General features: G+C 32.2%; 1 protein-coding gene across 6 annotated transcripts in view; it reads left to right on the top strand.

Moving 5' to 3' along the window:
* The window catches only part of LOC135124320 (dystrobrevin beta), a 36,260-nt gene that overhangs the window by 1,666 nt on the left and 12,921 nt on the right, over positions 1–21,673 (top strand). For all 6 annotated transcript variants that reach the window (XM_064049293.1, XM_064049294.1, XM_064049292.1 and 3 more), the window contains exons 4-7: positions 15,229–15,314; positions 15,367–15,518; positions 15,574–15,682; positions 15,736–15,902. In XM_064049293.1, the coding sequence (XP_063905363.1) occupies positions 15,229–15,314; positions 15,367–15,518; positions 15,574–15,682; positions 15,736–15,902 (514 nt within the window). The remainder of the gene's footprint in view (positions 1–15,228; positions 15,315–15,366; positions 15,519–15,573; positions 15,683–15,735; positions 15,903–21,673) is intronic.

Here is a 21,673-nt window from a genome sequence, read left to right as displayed (position 1 = left end):
AGCATTTTGCAATTAATAAAAAAAAACGAGATTTTCTTAATACAAAAAAAGGTCCGAGCCTATTTACCCCCTGAAGTACAGTCGAATAAATTCAGTTTTCTTTGAAAAATTGTAAAATTAAAATAATCCATATAATTTAAAGTGTGGACTTCAGGTACACAATTAATCCAGCATCACTACGAGAAATAAGATAAAAAATATAAATATATGTAGTATAAAAACAAGAAAAATATTAGTTTTTCAAATGAGATAGGGGCTAGTACCTGCTAAGATAGGAATGGTTTTCGCAAATGAAATACCGTCATAAGAAAAGAGAGGGCGGGTGGGCGGGGCTAGTACCTGCTAAAATAAGATTGATTTTGGCAAATAACATACCCTCTAAGAAAAGAGAGGGTGGGTGGGCGGGGCTAGTACCTGCTAAGATAAAACTGATTTTGACAAATGACATACCGTCTAAGAAAACAGAAGGCGAGTGGGAGGGGCTAGTATTTGTTGAGATAAAATTAATTTTGGTGAATGACTGAACAATATTAAGAGTAGTCACTTCAATGAAGAGGGAGCGGGTGGGCGGGGCTATTGCTTTCTTCTAAAATACTGTAGGCAAAAGCTAAACTTAACTTGTTTTAAATTTTTCAAAAAAAAGTGGGATTCCAAAATTATTCCAAAAACAGGTCAGGTCAGAATTTTCCAAAAATAGAACACCAAAGTCCCGCAAAATTGTTTTAAATAATAATTTACAAAAAAAAATCTCCATGGGCTTCCAAAATTTTACCACTGGTTATTGTGATAATGAATGTGTTATTTAGTTGTTGAACGTAGCAAAAGAACCAATTTTAAAATCCTTTTTACCTTAGTAGGTACTACAAACCCGCCCACCCACCCTCTCTTTTATTGGAAAGTATGTGATTTGCAAAAATGGGTCTTATTTTAGCAGGTACTAGCCCCGCCCACCCGCCCTCTACTCTCCTAGAAGGATCTCATTTGCTAAAATTAGTATTATCTTGGCAGGAACTAGGGTGGAAGTTCTTGATTTTTATTTTTCATTTTCCCGATTTGAATTTTCATTTTGTTGATTTTAAAGCAGAATTGTTTCTTTTTTCATACTCAGTATTTTTTCAATGTCTCTTCCGATTTTCTAATTTTTGGTTTATTTGATTTTTATCAAATTTTCCACTTTTGATTTTTCAATTCCCCGATTTCCCAATTTTAAATTTTTCAATATTGCAGTCTTTGGATTTCCAATTACCCGATTTTCCTATTTCTTATTCTTAATCGTCAATATTTCGATTTTACAATAAATATTTGGTTTTTTTGATTTCTTAGTTTCTCAGTTTCTAATTTTCCGCAATTTTTAAATTTTTCGTTTCTTAAATTTTTCAAGTTCTTGACTTCCACTTTTTAGATTTTTCAAAGTTTTCATTTTATACTACATATTTCATTGGTGATTTTTTGATTTTACTATTTTGTTTGATCCGAAAAGTTGAAAAATCAAAAAACTAAAAAATCGGGAAAAACTTGAAATATCGAAAAACTGAAATATCAAAAAATTGCAGAAGCAAAAACGTGGACAATCGAAAAACTGAAGAAACGAAAAATGCATACATTGAAAAACTAAAAGTCGAGAAACTTAAAAATCGGAAACAATTAATGAATCGAAAAATTGGAAAGAAGAAAAAACGAAGCGGTTTGAAAAATTGGAAAATCCAAAAATTGTAAATCGTCTAAATTGCAAATTCGAAAAACTTTAACACTGGATGAAATTGAAAAAGTGACAAAATTTTACAAACTTATTTTATTGTCTACGTATTTAAAAAGAAAACTAGAAAAATTGCAAATCAAAAACCAAAGAAGCGAAAAATTGAAAACTGAAAAACTGCAAATCGAAACAGCGAAAAATCCAAGAATTGAAAAATTTCACATTGAAAAGAGAAAAATTATAAAATCAGAACAACGAAAAACCGAAATTTTTGTTTTTTTTAATCTTTTCAATTTTTCAAATTCTCCATTTTTCAATATTCGGCTTCATAAATTGTCCTTTTCTTCAACTTCAAATTTTTCGATAACACATTTTTCATTATTCGATCTTTCAGTTTCTTAATTTTTAGTTTCCTCAATTTGTGAAGTTCTTGATTTTTATTTTTCGTTTTCCCGATTTTTTAATTTTTATTTTCTTGATTTTAAAGCAGAATTTTTCTTTTATTGGATTTTTCAAATTTTCCATTTTTGATTTTTCAATTCCCCGATTTCCCAATTTTAAATTTTTCAATATTGCAATCTTTGGATTTCCAATTACCCGATTTTCCTATTTCTTTTTCTTAATCTTTAATATTTCAATTTTACAATAAATATTTGCTTTTTGGATTTTTAAATTTCTCAGTTTCTAATTTTCCGATTTTTAAATTTTTCGTTTCTTCAATTTTTCAAGTTCTTGAATTCCGCTTTTTAGATTTTTCAAAGTTTTCATTTTATACTATTTCATTATTGATTTTACAATTTTGTTTGATCCGAAAAATTGAAAAATCGAAAAACTCAAAAATCGAATAACTAAAAAATTGGGAAAAACTTGAAATCTCGAAAAACTGAAACATCAAAAATTGCAAAAGCGAAAACGTGGACAATCGAAAAACTGAAGAAACGAAAAATGCATACATAGAAAAACTAAAAGTCGAGAAACTTAAAAATCGGAAAAAATTAATGAATCGAGAAAATCCAAAAATTTTAATTCGTCTAAATTGCAAATTCGAAAAACTTTAACACTGGATGAAATTGAAAAAGTGACAAAATTTTACAAACTTATTTTATTATCTACGTATTTAAAAAGAAAACTAGAAAAATTGCAAATCAAAAAACAAAGAAGCGAAAAATTGAAAACTGAAAAACTGCAAATCGAAACAGTGAAAAATCCAAGAATTGAAAAATTTCACATTGAAAAGAGAAAAATTATAAAATCAGAACAATGAAAAACCGAAATTTTTCGTTTTTTTTTTTATTTATTCAGTGTTTCAAATTCTCCATTTTTCAATATTCGGCTTCATAAATTGTCCTTCAAATTTTTCGATAACACATTTTTCATTATTGGATCTTTCAGTTTCTTAATTTTTAGTTTCCTCAATTTGTGAAGTTCTTGATTTTTATTTTTCGTTTTCCCGATTTTTTAATTTTTATTTTCTTGATTTTAAAGCAGAATTTTTCTTTTATTCGATTTTTCAAATTTTCCATTTTTGATTTTTCAATTCCCCGATTTCCCAATTTTAAATTTTTCAATATTGCAATCTTTGGATTTCCAATTCCCAATTTTCCTATTTCTTTTTCTTAATGTTTAATATTTCAATTTTTTCAATAAATATTTGGTTTTTTAGATTTTTAAATTTCTCAGTTTTTAATTTTCCAATTTTTAAATTTTTCGTTTCTTCAATTTTTCAAGTTCTTGAATTCCACTTTTTAGATTTTTCAAAGTTTTCATTTTATACTATTTCATTATTGGTTTTTTGATTTTACAATTTTGTTTGATCCGAAAAATTGAAAAATCGAAAAACTCAAAAATCGAATAACTAAAAAATCGGGAAAAACTTGAAATCTCGAAAAACTGGAACATCAAAAAATTGCAAAAGCGAAAACGTGGACAATCGAAAAACTGAAGAAATGAAAAATGCATACATTGAAAAACTAAAAGTCGAGAAACTTAAAAATCGGAAAAAAATAATGAATCGAAAAATTTGAAAGAAGAAAAAACGAAGCGGTTTGAAAAATTGGAAAATCCAAAAATTGTAAATCGTCTAAATTGCAAATTCGAAAAACTTTAACACTGGATGAAATTGAAAAAGTGACAAAATTTTATAAACTTATTTTATTATCTACGTATTTAAAAAGAAAACTAGAAAAATTGCAAATCAAAAACCAAAGAAGCGAAAAATTGAAAACTGAAAAACTGCAAATCGAGACAGTGAAAAATCCAAGAATTGAAAAATTTCACATTGAAAAGAGAAAAATTATAAAATCAGAACAACGAAAAACCGAAATTTTTCGTTTTTTTTAATCTTTTCAATTTTTCAAATTCTCCATTTTTCAATATTCGGCTTCATAAATTGTCCTTTTCTTCAACTTCAAATTTTTCGATAACACATTTTTCATTATTCGATCTTTCAGTTTCTTAATTTTTAGTTTCCTCAATTTGTGAAGTTCTTGATTTTTATTTTTCGTTTTCCCGATTTTTTAATTTTTATTTTCTTGATTTTAAAGCAGAATTTTTCTTTTATTCGATTTTTCAAATTTTCCATTTTTGATTTTTCAATTCCCCGATTTCCCAATTTTAAATTTTTCAATATTGCAATCTTTGGATTTCCAATTCCCGATTTTCCTATTTCTTTTTCTTAATCTTTAATATTTCAATTTTACAATAAATATTTGGTTTTTTAGATTTTTAAATTTCTCAGTTTCTAATTTTCCGATTTTTAAATTTTTCGTTTCTTCAATTTTTCAAGTTCTTGATTTCCACTTTTTAGATTTTTCAAAGTTTTCATTTTATACTATTTCGTTATTGATTTTACAATTTTGTTTGATCCGAAAAATTGAAAAATCGAATAACTAAAAAATCGGGAAAAACTTGAAATCTCGAAAAACTGAAACATCAAAAATTGCAAAACCGAAAACGTGGACAATCGAAAAACTGAAGAAACGAAAAATGCATACATTGAAAAACTAAAAGTCGAGAAACTTAAAAATCGGAAACAATTATTGAATCGAAAAATTGGAAAGAAGAAAAAACGAAGCGGTTTGAAAAATTGGAAAATCCAAAAATTCTAAATCGTCTAAATTGCAAATTCGAAAAACTTTAACACTGGATGAAATTGAAAAAGTGACAAAATTTTACAAACTTATTTTATTATCTACGTATTTAAAAAGAAAACTAGAAAAATTGCAAATCAAAAAACAAAGAAGCGAAAAATTGAAAACTGAAAAACTGCAAATCGAAACAGTGAAAAATCCAAGAATTGAAAAATTTCACATTATAAAATCAAAACAACGAAAAACCGAAATTTTTCGTTTTTTTTTTATTTATTCAGTTTTTCAAATTCTCCATTTTTCAATATTCGGCTTCATAAATTGTCCTTTTCTTCAACTTCAAATTTTTCGATAACACATTTTTCATTATTCGATCTTTCAGTTTCTTAATTTTTAATTTTTCGTTTCCTCAATTTTTGAAGTTGTTGATTTTTATTTTTGACTTTCCCAAATTTTTAATTTTCATTTTCTTGATTTTAAATCACAATTTTTCGTTTTTTCATATCCTTTATGTTTTCAATGTCTCTTTCGATTTTATAGTTGTTAAACGTAGCAAAGGAACCAATTTTAAGCTCCTTATAACTCTACCAAAATGTGAGAAGGATTTTTGTACTATTTTTCTCAGACTCGCCAGTTGATTGTTAAGAACAATTTAATTTGACGTAACACACGGTATATAAATGTTTATACTTACAGGATAACACTGATAACAACGCTCCTGTGGTGTATCTAGAATTTCGAGAGAATTGAGCAAACCGTTTTTTATTTAATCGATAAAATATATTTCAGTGACTAAGTTTTTTTGGGACATGCTAAAAAGGGATTCCAAAAAAACGGTTACGTTATTAAACCACAGATAAACGAGTAGGTCACACTATAAATTCAGCCGAGATTTACAAAAGGTTAAAAATAGAAGCGTATTCATAAATCAAAAGCGTATTACATATTTAGCACGTTTTAAATAGAATTTACTTAGCAAAATTTTAAGGTGACGTCATAGTTTTTTGGGTGTGGATTGTCAAGCAGTTTTAGTTTGCGTTGTGTTATCTTTAAAATTTTACAACGATCGGTTTGCTTATATTATATATATTTTCTCATCGCTGCCAGAAGAATTTCCAACACAATGTTTCACCCCTTTGTAAAATAAACTTTTCTGTTTTTGTTACACATTCACCCTTTCCCTAAGAACCCTTATTATATTTCCGCCTCTTTTAAACCTGAAACTGGAAGAGTTACAAACGTTTAATGGCATTCTTCAGAGGCGAAATATGACTAAAGTGTAACGACTGTTTGCCGTTTTTATTAAAGCCGACACCATCTTGTAGAATCGTAATTCGGCTTTTTAAACATTTTTGTACAGAAAAGAAGTTTAAAAAATTATATTTTGGTTTCGTTGAAAAGTACTGTAATTACGACAATTTAGAAAACATTTATTTATTGGGTACATGAATTTAAATATCTTGTTGCTAAGCTTTAAATATGTGATAATTTGAAGAAGTTTAACAGTGAAGTTTATTTATAGAACGACGTAATAATTCCTAATTGCTGATATAAAGTCCACAATTATTGATAATTAGAACGTGGCAGCCAAACAACTCGCTTATGAGAATCATTGTAATTATTATTCCAACAAAGGAGGTAATGATGAATAGTTTCGCTCCATTTAGTGATCAAATCAAGATTTTGTTCCAATTTTGTTGGAATGGAGAGTAACACTTTCCAAGATTTAAAAATAAAAAAAAAATGCGACTTAAATCTTCGTGTGGACTAACTTCACAAGTGTCGTTCCAGCGCCAAATGTCTGAACTTCGCCGCGAAGTAGATAAAATTTTCGACGCATCGTTTCGCATGCCATTCAACATGTCATTAAACTCGCTTTTTATCGAGCATCGACATCAATAGCAAAAACGACCGTAAACGTTCGCAGCGATATACAAGAGAAATCGAACCCAAAGTGGACTCCTTCGAGCTTCGCTAAAAGCTCCGTCAACCTCAACCAGCAAACTTCCAGAAAGCGTCTTTTTTACATCCATTTACTTTTTACGAGTGTGAAATGTGACCACTGCAAACCGCACTCATAAAAAAAAAACTTATCTGCTTTCAAACATCCCACTCTGTGTACACCAGCCCCACTTTCATTAGGTCCGACGATCACAAACAACGCCGAAATTTTAGCTCGGACAAATCCCTTCTTGCAGCAATCGCTTGCGACGATCTAAATCTATGTGAAGTTTCCGACTGCTAGTGCTTTATTAACTCGCGTAATCCACTCTCGTGACAATTCTGTCAGAGAGACCACAAAGATGAGGGGTGCGTTTCGCGTTTAATTTCTGCTAATAGCTCGGTGACTATAAATTGCCGGAATCGCCGCCGCTGATGCGAGTTGTTTTATTAGTGCAGACAGGGCTTAAGATTACGTCGATGTACGACGTAATAACCAGTACGGATGGCGGGGCAGTGGCGTACTTCGAGCGTGTGCCACATCCTAAATGGTATATATGATCGAAAAAAAAGTCGTCTAATAAGTAATGAAATCAATTTTTAAAACAATGATTGCCGTTATTCGACACTATTTGACAGTTATTTCTTTAAATTAATAACACAAACAACGAAAACATTTTTTAAATAAATAGAGATAAAAATGATAAATTTTCAGGTGTGGAGGCGGCTCTCATTGAATACACGCCTCTGGTGTAGACTTTTGCCTTCAGCGTCGAGCACTGGGTACCATTATGTTTTATGTTATGCGAGTGGGGTCCGTGCTGGTAATTGCTCATTGTGGGGGGTGCGTTTCATAATGATTTTACGCACTGCTGCTCTTTGTTTGCTTGCCGGAATTTAATATACAGGCATGTAGGTTGTTCTGGCGAATGGGTCTATCAAATTTTAATGATTTAATGGGCGAGAGGGTGTAGACATGATGAAATCAGATGGGCGACATGAGTTGGATTAGGCCGGACAGGATTTTGTGGGTTGATGGGGTTCGCGTAACGCGCGCTTAATTTTAATTTGTACTTGTAGAACGGGATGAAGGTGTTGTTAATAATTAATATGATGTGAAATCAATCGAAGGTCGCGGCTGATTTATTGACGTTGGAGGAATGTAATATGGATGAATTTAATATTGCATATCGGTGCAAATAACAAGGACGTGGTTTTTTCTCTTACTCCTATATTTGTACTGTATGAATCCGCCTTGATTTTTAACACTAGGCAACCAGATTTTCGCAAAAAAATCCAAATTGTATCGCCACATTTTATACCAGTATGAGAGCACTGACCAGTGAAGGTCGACTGTGTCGATTTTTATTAGACAGATAGTCTCCGAAACTACTGGACCGATTGTTGATCAATTTTGTATGTATATTAGTAATATCAGATACATGGTAAAACGCTCTGAAATCTTGCTAAATTTGATAAAATAACATATTCCTGCGTTCGTAATTTAGGAATCCGTGTTAATTTTTTACCCTAGATTTTTGGAAAAAAATCAAAATTATATAATATTTTACAATTGAACCTTGAAAATGCCGACTGGTAAATAGTTAATAAAAATGTATCCCTCCTCTCTCAATTGATGACGACATCTTACAATTTGCCCGATTATTCGAACATTCAGTAATCCGAATTTTTTGAAATTTTTAAAAATTTGCGATATTTCAATGGGCGATTGTGGGAGTTAGCTAAAAAATGAGACCGCAAGTGACTTCTGCGGCCCGAAATCTATAAGTTAAATTCATCGAAAATAGGTCGAAATTTGCATAATGGAAAATTTCATTTTTGCAAAAGTCGTCTAAAAATCCTCAAAAAATTCTGTTGTAGATCTTGATGTGGTGATTGCAAAAATGTAGTGTGTTTAGGGTCACCGAGCAATATTTTCGGAATATTCGGTGTGAAATTCGGTTTTTTGAAATTTTTAAAAATTGCGATATTTTTTTAAAGCGTAGATTGGGCCATTTGACGAACTAAAATAAAATTCTCAGCTCAGAGAAAATAAAATAAGCCAATGAATTAAAAAATGGAGCTGGGTGGAGTTAGTTTTACCTTTTTGTCTAGATTCCACTAGTTATCTATAGAAAATTCACAATAAATAAAATAAGCCAATGAAATGTAGATGCAAATGGGTGGGGTTAATTTTACCCTATAGTCTATTTTACTATTGTTTGTCAATATAAAATCCACTTTTCGTGTCACAGCCAATAAAATAAGGGACTTTTTGTCCAATAAAATGAGTGATCAGAAACAAAACCGGGTGGGTGGGAGGGGCCACTCTTTTTAAAATGTAGATTATACCACTTGACGAACAAAAAAATAAAATTTCCATCTCAGGGAAAATAAAATAAACCAATGAAATTCAAAAACGGAGCTGGGTGGAGTTAGTTTTACCTTTTGGTCTAGATTCCACTGTGTATCAATATAAAATTCCACTTTTTGTCCAATAAAATGAGCGATTAGAAAGAAAATCGGGTGGGTGGGAGGGGCCACTTTGAATTTTTTTAAGCGTAGATTCGACTACTTGACAAAATAAGATTCAACCTTCATCTAATCAAAAAAAAAAAACAATGAAGTTCAAAAGTGGGAGGAACCACTTTGAATTTTTTTAAGCGTAGAGTCGTTTACTTGACAAAATAATATTTAACCTTCATCTAATCAAAAATTTTTTTTAAAATAGCTATATTTCAGTGGGCGATTCTCGAAAAACGATTGGAGTTAACAAAGGCCGGAAGTGATTTCTGCGGCTCGCAATCTACCAGAAAATGTATTTAGTTAAATTTTGAAAATCGTCGAAAATGGATCGAAGTGGAAAATTTCGTTTTTGAAAAAGTTGTTTAAAAATTCTCAAAAAATTCAGGGTTATAGATCTTAATGTACTGATTTCAAAAATATAGCGTGTTTAGGGTCACGGAGCAATATTTTCGGGATATTCGGTGTGAAATTCGAATTTTTTGAAATTTCTAAAAATTGCGGTATTTTTTTTAAGTGTAGATTGGACCACTTGACGAACTAAAATAAAATTTTCATCTCAGACGAAATAAAATAAGCCAATGAAATCCAAAAAATAAGTGACTTTTTGTTTAATAATAAAATTAAAATAATATTTCACCTTCATCTAATCAAAAAGCCAATGAAATTCGAAATCGGAGGTGGGTGGGGTTAGTTTTATCTTCTGTCTAGATTCCACTGTGTATCTATATAAAATCCACTTTTTATCCAATAAAATTAGTGATTAGAAAGAAAACCGGGTGGGTGGGCGGGGCAACTTTAAATTTTTTAAGCGTAGATTCGATCACTTCACAAAATAAAATTCAATTTTTGATTTGAGAGTAAATAAAATAAGCCAATGAAATCTAAAAGCGAAGGTGGGTGGGGTTATTTTTAGCTTCTTGTCTAGTTTTTCGTGTTGTTTAGTATAAAATGCACTCTTCGTCCAATAAAATGAGTGACCAAAGAGAAAATCGGGTGGGTGGGTGGGCCCACTTTGAATTTTTTAAGCGTAGATTGGACTACTTGACAAACTAAAATAAAATTTTCGACTCAGAATAAAAATTCAACATCTAATCAAAAACGCTAAAGAAATTCAAAAGCGGAGGTGGCTGGGGTAAGTTTTACTTTATTATCTAGATTCCAGTGTATATCAATATAAAATCCACATTTTGTACAACAAAATGAGTGATTAGAAAAAAAAATCGGGTGGGGGGAGGGCCCACTTTGATTTTTTTAAGCGTAGTTTGGACCACTTAACGAACTAAAGTAAAATTTTCATCTGAGAGGAAATTAAATGAGCTAAAGAAATTAAAAAATGGAGCTGGGTGGACTTAGTTTTAGCTTTTTGTCCAGATTCCACTAGTTATTTATAGAAAATTCACAATAAATAAAATAAGCCAATAAAATGTAGTAGTGGGTGGGGTTAATTTTGCCCTATAGTTTATTTTACTGTTGTTTGTCAATATAAAATCCACTTTTCGTGTCGTCATAACCAATAAAATAACGGACTTTTTGTCCAATAAAATGAGTGATCAGAAAGAAAATCGGGTGGGTGGGAGGGGCCACTTTGAATTTTTTTAAGCGTAGATTCAACCACATGATAAAATAAAATTCAACCTTCATCTAATTAAAAAAACCAATGAAATTCAAAAGCGGAGATGGGTGGGGTTAGTTTTACCTTTTTGTCTAAATTCCACTGTTTATTAATTTAAAATCCACTTTTTGTCCAATAAAATGAGTGATTAAGAAGAAAATCGGGTGGGTGGGCGGGCCCACTTCGATTTTTTAAGTGTAGTTTGGACCACTTAACGAACTAAAGTAAAATTTTCATCGCAGAGGAAATTAAATAAGCCAATGAAATTAAAAAATGGAGCTGGGTGGAGTTAGTTTTACCTTTTTGTCTAGATTCCACTAGTTATCTGTAGAAAATACACAATAAATAAAATAAAATAAGCCAATTAAAGGCAGACACAGATGGGTGGGGTGAATTTTACCTTTTAGTCTATTTTACTATTGTTTGTCAATATAAAATCCACTTTTCGTGTCACAGTCAATAAAATAAGGGACTTTTTCTCCAATAAAATGAGCAATTAGAAAGAAAACTGGGTGAGTGGGAGGAGCCACTTCGATTTTTTTAAGTGTAGATTAGACCACTTGACGAACTAAAATAAAATTTTCATGGCAGAGGAAATAAAATAAGCCAATGAAATTATTTTGTCGAGATTCCACTGTGTATCAATATAAAATCCACTTTTTGTGCAATAAAATGGGTAATTAGAAAAAAAAACGGGTGTGTGGAAGGGGCCACTTTGAATTTTTTTAAGCGTAGATTCGACTACTTGACAAAGATTCAACCTTCATCTAATCAAAAAAAGCCAATGAAGTTCAAAACCGGAGGTGGCTGGGGTTAGTTTTACCTTTTTGTCTAGATTCCACTATGTATCAATATAGAATCCACTTTTTTGACCAATAAAATAAGTGATTAGAAAGAAAACCAGGTGGGTGGTTTTTTAAGTGTAGTGTGTACTTAACGAACTAAAGTAAAATTTTCACCTCAGAGGAAATTAAATAAACCAATGAAATTAAAAAATTGAGCTGGGTGGAGTTAGTGTTACCTTTTTGTCTAGATTCCACTACTGATCTATAGAAAATACACAATAAATAAAATTATATAAGCCAATGAAAGGCAGACGCAGATGGGTAGGATGAATTTTACCTTTTAGTCTATTTTACTATTGTTTGTCAATATATAATCGACTTTTCGTGCCATAGCCAATAAAATAATGGACTTTTCTCCAATAAAGTGAGTAATTAGAAAGAAAATCGGGTGGGTGGGAGGGGCCACTTTGATTTTTTTAAAGTGTAGATTGGACCACTTGACGAACTAAACTAAAATTTTCATCGCAGAGGAAATAAAATAAGCCAATGAAATTCAAAAACGTAACTGGGTGGAGTTAGTTTTACCTTTTTGTCTAGATTCCAATGTGTATCAATATAAAATCCACTTTTGTCCAATAAAATGAGTGATTAGAAAGAAAACCCGGTGGGTGGGCGGGCCCACTTTGTTTTTTTAAGCGTATTTTGGGCCACTTAACGAACTAAAGTAAAATTTTCATCCCAGAGGAAATTAAATAAGCCAATGAAATTAAAAATGGAGCTGCGTGGAGTTAGTTTTACCTTTTTGTCTAGATTCCACTAGTTATCTATACAAAATACACAATAAATAAAATAAAATAAGCCAATTAAAGGCAGACACAGATGGGTGGGGTGAATTTTACCTTTTAGTCTATTTTACTATTGTTTGTCAATATAAAATCCACTTTTCGTGTCACAGCCAATAAAATAAGGGACTTTTTCTCCAATAAAATGAGTAATTAGAAAGAAAACTGGGTGGGTGGGAAGAGCCACTTTGATTTTTTTAAGTGTAGATTGGACCACTTGACGAACTAAAATAAAATTTTCATGGCAGAGGAAATAAAATAAGCCAATGAAATTCAAAAATGGAACTGGGTGGAGTTAGTTTTACCTTTTTGTCTAGATTCCACTGTGTATCAATATAAAATCCACTTTTTGTCCAATAAAATGAGTGATTAGAAAAAAATGGAGAGTGGGAGGGACCACTTTGAATTTTTTTGTGTTATTTCGACTAAGTGACAAAATAAGATCCAACCTTCATCTAATCAGAAAAAGCCAATGAAATTCAAAAGCGGAGGTGGATGGGGTTACTTTTACCTTTTTGTCTAGATTCCACTGTGTATCAATATAAAATCCACTTTTTTGTCCAATAAAATGAGTGATTAGAAAGAAAATCGGGTGGGTGGGCGGACCTACTTCGATTTTTTAAGTGTAGTTTGGACCACTTAACGAACTAAAGTAAAATTTTCATCGCAAAGGAAAGTAAATAAGCCAATGCAATTAAAAAATGGACCTGGGTGGAGTTAGTTTTACCTTTTTGTCTACAATCCACTGTGTATCAATATAAAATCCACTTTTTGTCCAATAAAATGAGTGATTAAGAAGAAAACCGGGTGGGTGGGCGGGCCCACTTTGAATTTTTTTTAAGCGTAGATTGGACCACTTGACGAACTAAAATATCAAATATAATCTTCTCAGACGAAATAAAATAGTTTTACCTTTTTGCCTAAATTTCATTAGTTATCAATAGAAAATACACAATAAATAAAATAAGCCAATGAAATACAGACGCAAGTAGGAAATATACTTAGTTGAATTTTGAAAATCGTCAAATTACATAGTAGAAAATTTCACTTTTGAAAAAGTCGTCTAAAAATTCTGAAAAAAATCAGGGTTATAGATCTGGACGTATTGATTTCAAAAATATACCGTGTTTGGGGTCACAGAGCAATATTTTCGAGGCATTCGAAGTGAAATTTGGATTTTTTGAAATTTTTAAAAATCACAACGGTTGGAGTTATAAAAAAATGTGTTTAATTAAATTTCGAAAATCGTCGAAAATGGGTCGAAATTTGCACAATTTGAAAATTTCATTTTTGAAAAAGTGGTCTAAAAATTGTCAAAAAATTCGTTGTTATAGATCTTGACGTGCTGAATCCAAAAATATAGCATTTTTAGGGTCACCTAGAAGGACTTTCCAAATATTCGGAGTGAAATTCGAAATTTTTTTAATTTTTGAAAATTGCAATATTTCAGTGGGCGTTTCTGGAAAAACGTTTCAGTTATCGAAGAAATGAGGCCGGAAGTGACTTTTGCGGCCCGTAATCTACAAAAAAAGTATTTTGCTAAATTTCGAAAATGGTCGAAATTTGCGTAAGGGGAAATTTCATCGTGGAAAATTTCATTTTTGAAAAAGTCGTCTAAAAATTCTGAAAAATTATAAGTAATATTTTTTCGAATGTATCTATTATTATCCATTGTTCCCGAAGAAAACTTTATTTTTGTTTACTAAAATTAAGGTTTATTTCTTGAAGTTTGTTTTTAGTAATGTATGAAGTTGTTATTCAATTCCCTTTCAGATTTTTGGGAAATTCGCTGACCCGAACAAATCGCAATCCGAATACACCTTTTCCCCAATTAATTCGGATTATCGAGGTTATATTGCATTAATAAAATTTTATACTTCTACATTTGTTGTTTATGAATCCGTGTTTAATGTTTTATTAATTATTAAACATGTGTAAAAAAGTAACGGTTAAATTTCTTGTCTAAACGAAAAAAACGAACTTTTTTTTTTTCTCAGACAACAAAAAAACACCGTTTTATGTTAGTCTCAGAATTTCCAAGAACCTGACCTTCCGATTAGTGCAGATATCAAGTTTAATTTAAGTTTCCCCAGAAAATTAATGTTTTGCATAATGACAAACCTTTTGAAAAAATATGGCCTGACATGCACGTCGTATTGGTCACGTTTTAGAGGGCGACCATATTATTAAACTAATTTAGTTCAAAGCTTACACAATACATTTTTCGAACTTTATGTAAGCTGCTGCTATTGATTTAGGGATTGCAGAACATGAAATTAAAATGGACTTTTTTGTTTGTTGAAAAATGAAAAAAAATTACTGGTATGCCGCTCCGCTTGTATCAGGGTCGTAAAAAATCCCCTCAACAATCACCGTGTTACACCAGCCTACACTCACCTTTGACATTTGACAGTCGGGATCGAACCTGATTTAACCTCCTGCAAATATTTTCATTAAATTTGCTCGAACCTGAAATTTATTTATCCGCATAACTCACCGTACTCCAGTAGATTTAATTCCGGGAATGCGACCCTGCTTTATTAAAAGTTGACAGTTCCCTAAAATGTTTACAATTAGCGTAATTTATAGGGGTGCCTTAAATCATTTATGGTAGAATGACGTGACTCGTAACGAACAAAGTCGGGTTGATTAAAACGAAACCTTTTAAATCCGTTTTACCATTTTAAATAAATTACCGCCCGCCATTTATTACACCGTTAATATTTCATCGCTTTTCCAGAGATAACGTAGGAAAAATCCGCGTCTTTTCCATTAAGGTAGCCTTGGCAACGTTATGCGCCGGAAAATTGATGGACAAATTAAGATGTAAGCAACAAATGTTAAAACCGCCTCCACCGCCAACCGCTCCATTTTTTAGACATTTTCTCGCAAATATCCGACAGCAATGGCCATCTCCTCCAGTGGCGCTTCAATGAGTACCTCCAGGAGGTCCTGGCCCTGCCGGCGGCCGTCTACGAATCGCCGACTTTCAATTACACGGACTCGCTGGCAAATACGATCTTCAGTCCCGTGAGTTGTTCAAACACGGCCCGTTTGGAACGGTGAATAATTCAAGTGTTTGCAGAACGTTAAGGTTACGGTGAACGACTTCCTGGACACTCTGATGTCCGATCCAGGGCCGCCCTCGCTCGTTTGGCTGCCGCTTGTGCATCGCATTGCCAATGTTGAAAATGGTAAGGGTACGTGACCGGATTAAATTAGTGTGTATGATGTTTTGTTGTCTTAGTCATCCACCCCATCCAGTGCGACGCCTGTCAGAGGGAAAATTTCAGCGGTTTTCGTTATCGTTGCCAGAAGTGCCCTCATTACACGCTATGCCAGGACTGCTTCTGGAAGGGGAGGATCTCAGCGCCGCACACGCTGGAACATCAAGTTAAGGAGTACTCTTCTTTCGTACGTATTATTTTTGCGATTAGGGGGATGGAGAGATCGTAATAACGTTGGGGTGAAACGAGATTTTTTTTCGTTTTTTTATGAAGAGAATTTCGGGACTTTATATTTTAACGGGGGTGTATTATATCGCAATATTACTCTAATTAAACGGTAAACTGCGTGGGAGTTACATGAAAATTTGTAGAATATCTCGTTGTTTAAGCAGCATTTCAGACCACGAAAAAAATTAAAAACCGTACCTGTATCTCCAGTGAGGAAAAACAAGAGCAGCTCAGCGTTTATCCACGAAATAATTATGTTTAAGCTCTTGATCTCATCTGCTTTAATCTGTGGGGGTTTATTCAATTAACGTTTAAGTTTTGACTGAAAATCCTTCATTTCTTATTTATAGATCGGCCGGCCCAGAATGAGTATTTCCTGTTATACTCCGTTTACCGAACAGATGGAGTTGTAAAAAAGTCAAAAAAATAATGCTTCACTGCAACAGTGGCGTCTGTTGTCCATACTGAACGTTGCGTGGAAAATACGTACGAGTTTAAGATAGTTGCAAGCTGACATCAGGTTTAATTGCGCTGCAGCATGTGATGTTTAATATAAATTTGTTTCCAACTGGGACTGTTTGCTCTCCCTCGATCGTACAGATTGCATGATGTAGACGGGCTAAGAAAGTGAATCACCTCGATTTTACCGCACTAAAATGTTTATATAAAACAAAAATTAAATATTGTTACAGATATTAAGAGAAAAATAAAGCTTATTCGTGAATTCAAACCTGTCATAAATACTGTTGTGGTTATGAATAAACTTCTGTAGAGTGATAACGAGACAAAATCATTGCGAAGTCTGTTCGACTTACTGTGAATCCTTCGACACAAGAGGATCTTTGTTTAAAGAGTGAATGGTCGTTACGAAACTTTGCTCGATTTTGTGTTTTTGTTTGCGCAGTTTTATCACATCTAGTCATCAACCCATCACTGTTAAATGAGAGCATCTGGAAATATTTAGATCGTTTTTTGCTGCTAAAGAACATAAGGTGTATTTTTTTGAACTATTAATATCGTAATAAATCATAGCGTTGTTCTGCAAAAAAAAACGCATTTAAAATGTCTATTAAAAAAATGCGAACTGATTTGTTGTGTCAGTATTTAGTAGATTACTATTTGTCAATGATAAAGATTTATTTTGGTATTCTAGAAAAGTATTTTAAAAACGCTTTTTTTTAGAAATTTGCTGAAATATTTAATAATGCCATTATCAAATCGAATTTTTCAACAATTTTGGTCCAAAACCATTAATAGTTTGTATTTTTCGAATCAGCTCATCGAGATTTATATCCGTTTTTCGAACACCTTTCGAAAATTGCAAAATCGATAAACTACAAACAATTTTTAAGATTTTTAAAAAATTTATTTTTGAACCGCATTTTTCGTAAATCGTGGTCCGAAACAATTGAAATTTTGTGTTTTCCGAATCAGCTCGTTGGAATCTGTATCCCAACATTTTTGGGAAATTTTTAGGAAACTTTAAAAATTTAAATTTTTTGTATTAATTTTTTGACCGTTTTTCGAGAACTTTTCGAAAATCACCCAAAAAGATTTACTTGTAGATTTCAACTTACAAAAGTTGTTTCCAACTTCATTTCTTCGTGAATTTTAACTTTTTTTTTCAGAATCGATAAAATGAAAAACGACAATTTTTAAGATACTTAAAAAATTTCATTTTAAACCGCATTTTTCTTAAATCTTGTACCAGAACCATAGAAACTTTTTTTTTGTATCCTAGAATTTCTTGGGAATTTTTAGGAAACTTTTCACAAATCTTCATTTTTTTTTGCGAATTTTTTGACCGTTTTTTGAGCACTGTTCGAACATCATCCAAAGAAATTTTCTTGTAGATTTCGACTTTCAGAATTTATTTTCAACTTTACTTCTTCCAAAATTCTTTTTTTTTCCAGAATCGATAAAAAAAATTATTTTCGAACCGAATTTTCCAAAAATCTTGATTCATCAGGACTTTTTTTTTCATCAGCACTTTGTTTTTGGAATCAGGTCTTCGAGAATTTTGCGGCAACTTTTGAATACTTTGACCGTTTTTCAAGGACTTTTCGAAAATCACCCAAAGAGATTTTGTTGTAGATTTCGACTTACGAAAGTTATTTTCGACTTCATTTCTCTGAAAATTCTAACTTTTTTTTTCAGGATCGATAAAATGGAAAACGACATTTTCGAAAACTTTGGTTCGGAACCATTAACACTTTATATTTTTCGAATCAGCTCGTCGAGGTCTGCCCCAGAATTTTTTGAGAATTTTGAGGCTAGTTTTCAAAAATCTCAATTTTTCAGTTGTATGAATTTTTCGACAATTTTGGAGGTTTTCCAAAAATTTCATTTTTAAACCGCATTTTTCGTAAATCTTGGTCCGGAACCATTGAAACTTTATATCTTTCGAATCAGCTCGTTGAGATCTGTATCCCAGAATTTTTAGAGAATTTTTCAGAAAATCTCAATTTTTCAGTATGAATTTTTTGACCGTTTTTCGAGCGCTTTTCGAAATTTTTTTTTTCCAAAATCGATAAAAAAAATCATTTTGAACCGAATTTTTCGAAAATCCTGGTTTAGAACCATTAACACTTTGTTTATCGAATAAACTCGTCTGAGATATAGATCCCAGAATTCTTTGAGAACCGTTAGGCAACTTTTCAAAAAGCTCAATTTTTCAGTATGAATTTTTTAACCGTTTCTTATAGATTTCGATTTACGAAACTTGTTTACATTTCTTCGAAAACTCTAACATTTTTTTTCCAGCACCGATAAAATGAAAAACGACAATTTTCAAGGTCTTAAAATTTCATTTTCGAACCGAATTTTCTGAAAATCTTGATCTGGAACCAGTATTACTTTGTATTTTCGACTTACGAAAGTTATTTTCGACTTCATTTCTCCGAAAATTCTAACTTTTTTTTTCAGAATCGATAAAATGAAAAACGACAATTTTCGAAAACCTTGGTTCGGAACCATTAACACTTTATATTTTTCGAATCAGCTCGTCGAGATCCGTGTCTCAGAATTTTTTTAGAATTTTTAGGCAACTTTTCAAAAATCTCAATTTTTCAGTATGAATTTTTTGACCGTTTTTCAGCACTCTTAAAAAAAAATGACCAAAAGAGATTTTCTTGTGGATTTCGACTGTCAGAAGTTATTTTCAACTCAATTTCTTCGAAAATTCTATTTTCTTTTTCCAGAATCGATAAAAAAATCATTTTGAACCGAATTTTTCGAAAATCTTGGTTTAGAACCATTAACACTTTGTTTATCGAATAAACTCGTCTGAGATACATGTCCCTGAATTCTTTGAAAATCTTTAGGCAACTTTTCAAAAATCTCAATTTTTCAATATGAATTTTTGACTTTTTGTCTTGTAGATTTTGACTTTTCAACTTTATTTCTTCGAAAATTCTTTTTTTTTCCAGAATCACTTTCAAAGCGAATTTTTCGAAAATCTTAGTTGAGAACCATCAACACTTTATGTTTCTGAACTAAACTCTTCGAGAGAATTTTTAGGCAACTTTTCAAAAATCTCAATTTTTCAGTATGAATTTTTTTTTCGAGCAGTTTTCGAAAATCACCGAAAGAGATTTTCGTGTAGATTTCGACTTTTAGAATTTATTGTCAACTTTATTTCTTCGAAAATCTTGGTTCAAAACCATCAGCACTTTTTTTTTATCAGCACTTTGTTTTTGGAATCGGGTCTTCGAGATCTACGAGGGTAGCGCCAGAAATTCCCGGCCTGGCTATGAAAGAAACGGCGTAGACTTACAATTAAATTTTATTTTTCAATGTAGTCCTCCCTGACATCAATGCACTTATTAGATCGTTTCAGCAACAATTCAGTACATTTAAAAAAATATTCTTTCGGCTTGGTCCCAAAATGTGCCGAAACTGCAGACTTCACCTCTTCGTCGTCTCCAAAATGGCATCCTCGAAGGTTTTTTTTTAATTTTTTAAACAGGTAATAGTCACTGGAGGTCATATCTTGGCTATAAGGAGGGTGATCGATTTGTTGAAAAGTTCAATCACGAATTGCGTCTTGCGTAATTGCAGCAGAGTGCACGGATGCATTGTTGTGCAGCACACCATCTTTCTAGTGAGTTTTCCACGCCTGGAGTCTCGAATATTTTGGCGTAATTTACGCACAAGTGCTACGTAATATGTCGCATTAACTGTGGTGTTGCGTTCTTTAAAATCTGTAAGAAGAATGTCTTCAGAATCCCAAAAGATGGTAGGCATCACCTTTTTTGTCGACTCACAGACTCTGAACTTTCTTGGTGGTGCTTCTCCTTTTCATCTCCATTCCATCGACTCTTTTTTGTACAGAGGCTCTTAGTACAGAACCATAGTTTCATGCCCTGTGACATTTGTCTTCGGTGCGTCCACAGGATTTTCTCCACAGAGCTCCAAAAAAGACTGAGCAGATTCAACACGACGCTGGCGCTGAATTGCTGGGAGATATTTAGGAACTCACATTGCATTAATTTTATTCATGCCTAAATGATCATGGACGATTCGGCGAACGGTTGTATCTGAGAGCCTCGACTTTTGTGCTATTTCTTTCACCTTCAAGCGTCGATCATCTAATACGAGATCCTCAACAAGAGCAATATTGTTGTCCGTTAACACTTCCATGGGCCTTCCTGTTCTAGATCATCTTCCAACGATTTCTGAGCCAATCGAAACCGTTTTGACCACTCCTTCATCACAGAATATGTCGGTGATTTTTGGCCATACACCTCGTCCAACCGATCTTTAATGTTTTGAGAGGAAATACCTCCTGGAGTGAGTAATTTTATACTCAATTTTCGTGACTTCTGACATCATGATGAACAAATGTGTGTTACCAAAAAACTATTTGGCGTAAGCTGCATTTTTGTATGTTTCAGACCTAATGAGACTTGAACTGACACATTCCTAAGATTTTGTCCTCCTACTGTACCTGGATCTATGCCAGGCCGGGAATATTTGGCGCTACCCTCGTATATCCCAGAATTTTTTGAGAATTTTGCGGCACCTTTGAATAATTTGACCGTTTTTCAAGGACTCTTCGAAAATCACCCAAAGAGATTTTCTTGTAGATTTCGACTTACGAAAGTTATTTTCGACTTAATTTCCCCGAAAATTCTAACTTTTTTTACAGAATCGATAAAATTAAAAACGAGAATTTTCGAGATCTTTAACAAATTTCATTTTCGAACGGAATTTTTCGAGAATCTTGGTTCGGAACCATTAAGACTTTATGTTTTTCGAATCAGCTCGTCGAGATCCATGTCCCAGAATTTTTTGAGAATTTTTAGGAAACTTTTCAATTTTTTAGTATGAATTTTTTGACTATTTTTCGAAAATCACCGAAAGAGATTTTCTTGTAGACTTACTTCGGAACCATTAATACGTTATGTTTTCCCAATTAGCTCGTCGAAATCTATATCTGAGAATTTTGAGGATTTTTAGACAACAGTATGAATTTTTTTACCGTTTTTGGAACACCATTTGAAAATTCCAACAATTTTGTGTTGTTTTCAACTTCATTTCTTCGAAAATTTTAACTTTTTTTCAGAATCAAAAAATAAAAACGACGGTTTTCCGTTTTTCAAAAATTTCATTTTCGAATTTTTAGAAAATCTTGGTTCTGAACCATTAACACTTGTTTTTCGAATCAGCTTCTCGAGATCCATGTCCCAGAATCTTTTGAGTCTTTTTAGGCATCTTTTCAAAAATCTC

The sequence above is a fragment of the Zophobas morio genome, unplaced genomic scaffold (genome assembly GCF_036711695.1).
Source record: "Zophobas morio isolate AGI-343-1 ecotype UQ-CSIRO unplaced genomic scaffold, CSIRO_AGI_Zmor_V1 ptg000007l, whole genome shotgun sequence".
NCBI lineage: Eukaryota > Metazoa > Arthropoda > Insecta > Coleoptera > Tenebrionidae > Zophobas > Zophobas morio.
The sequence above is the reverse complement of the archived record's forward strand: the minus strand, read 5'-3'. Positions and strand labels throughout refer to the sequence as shown.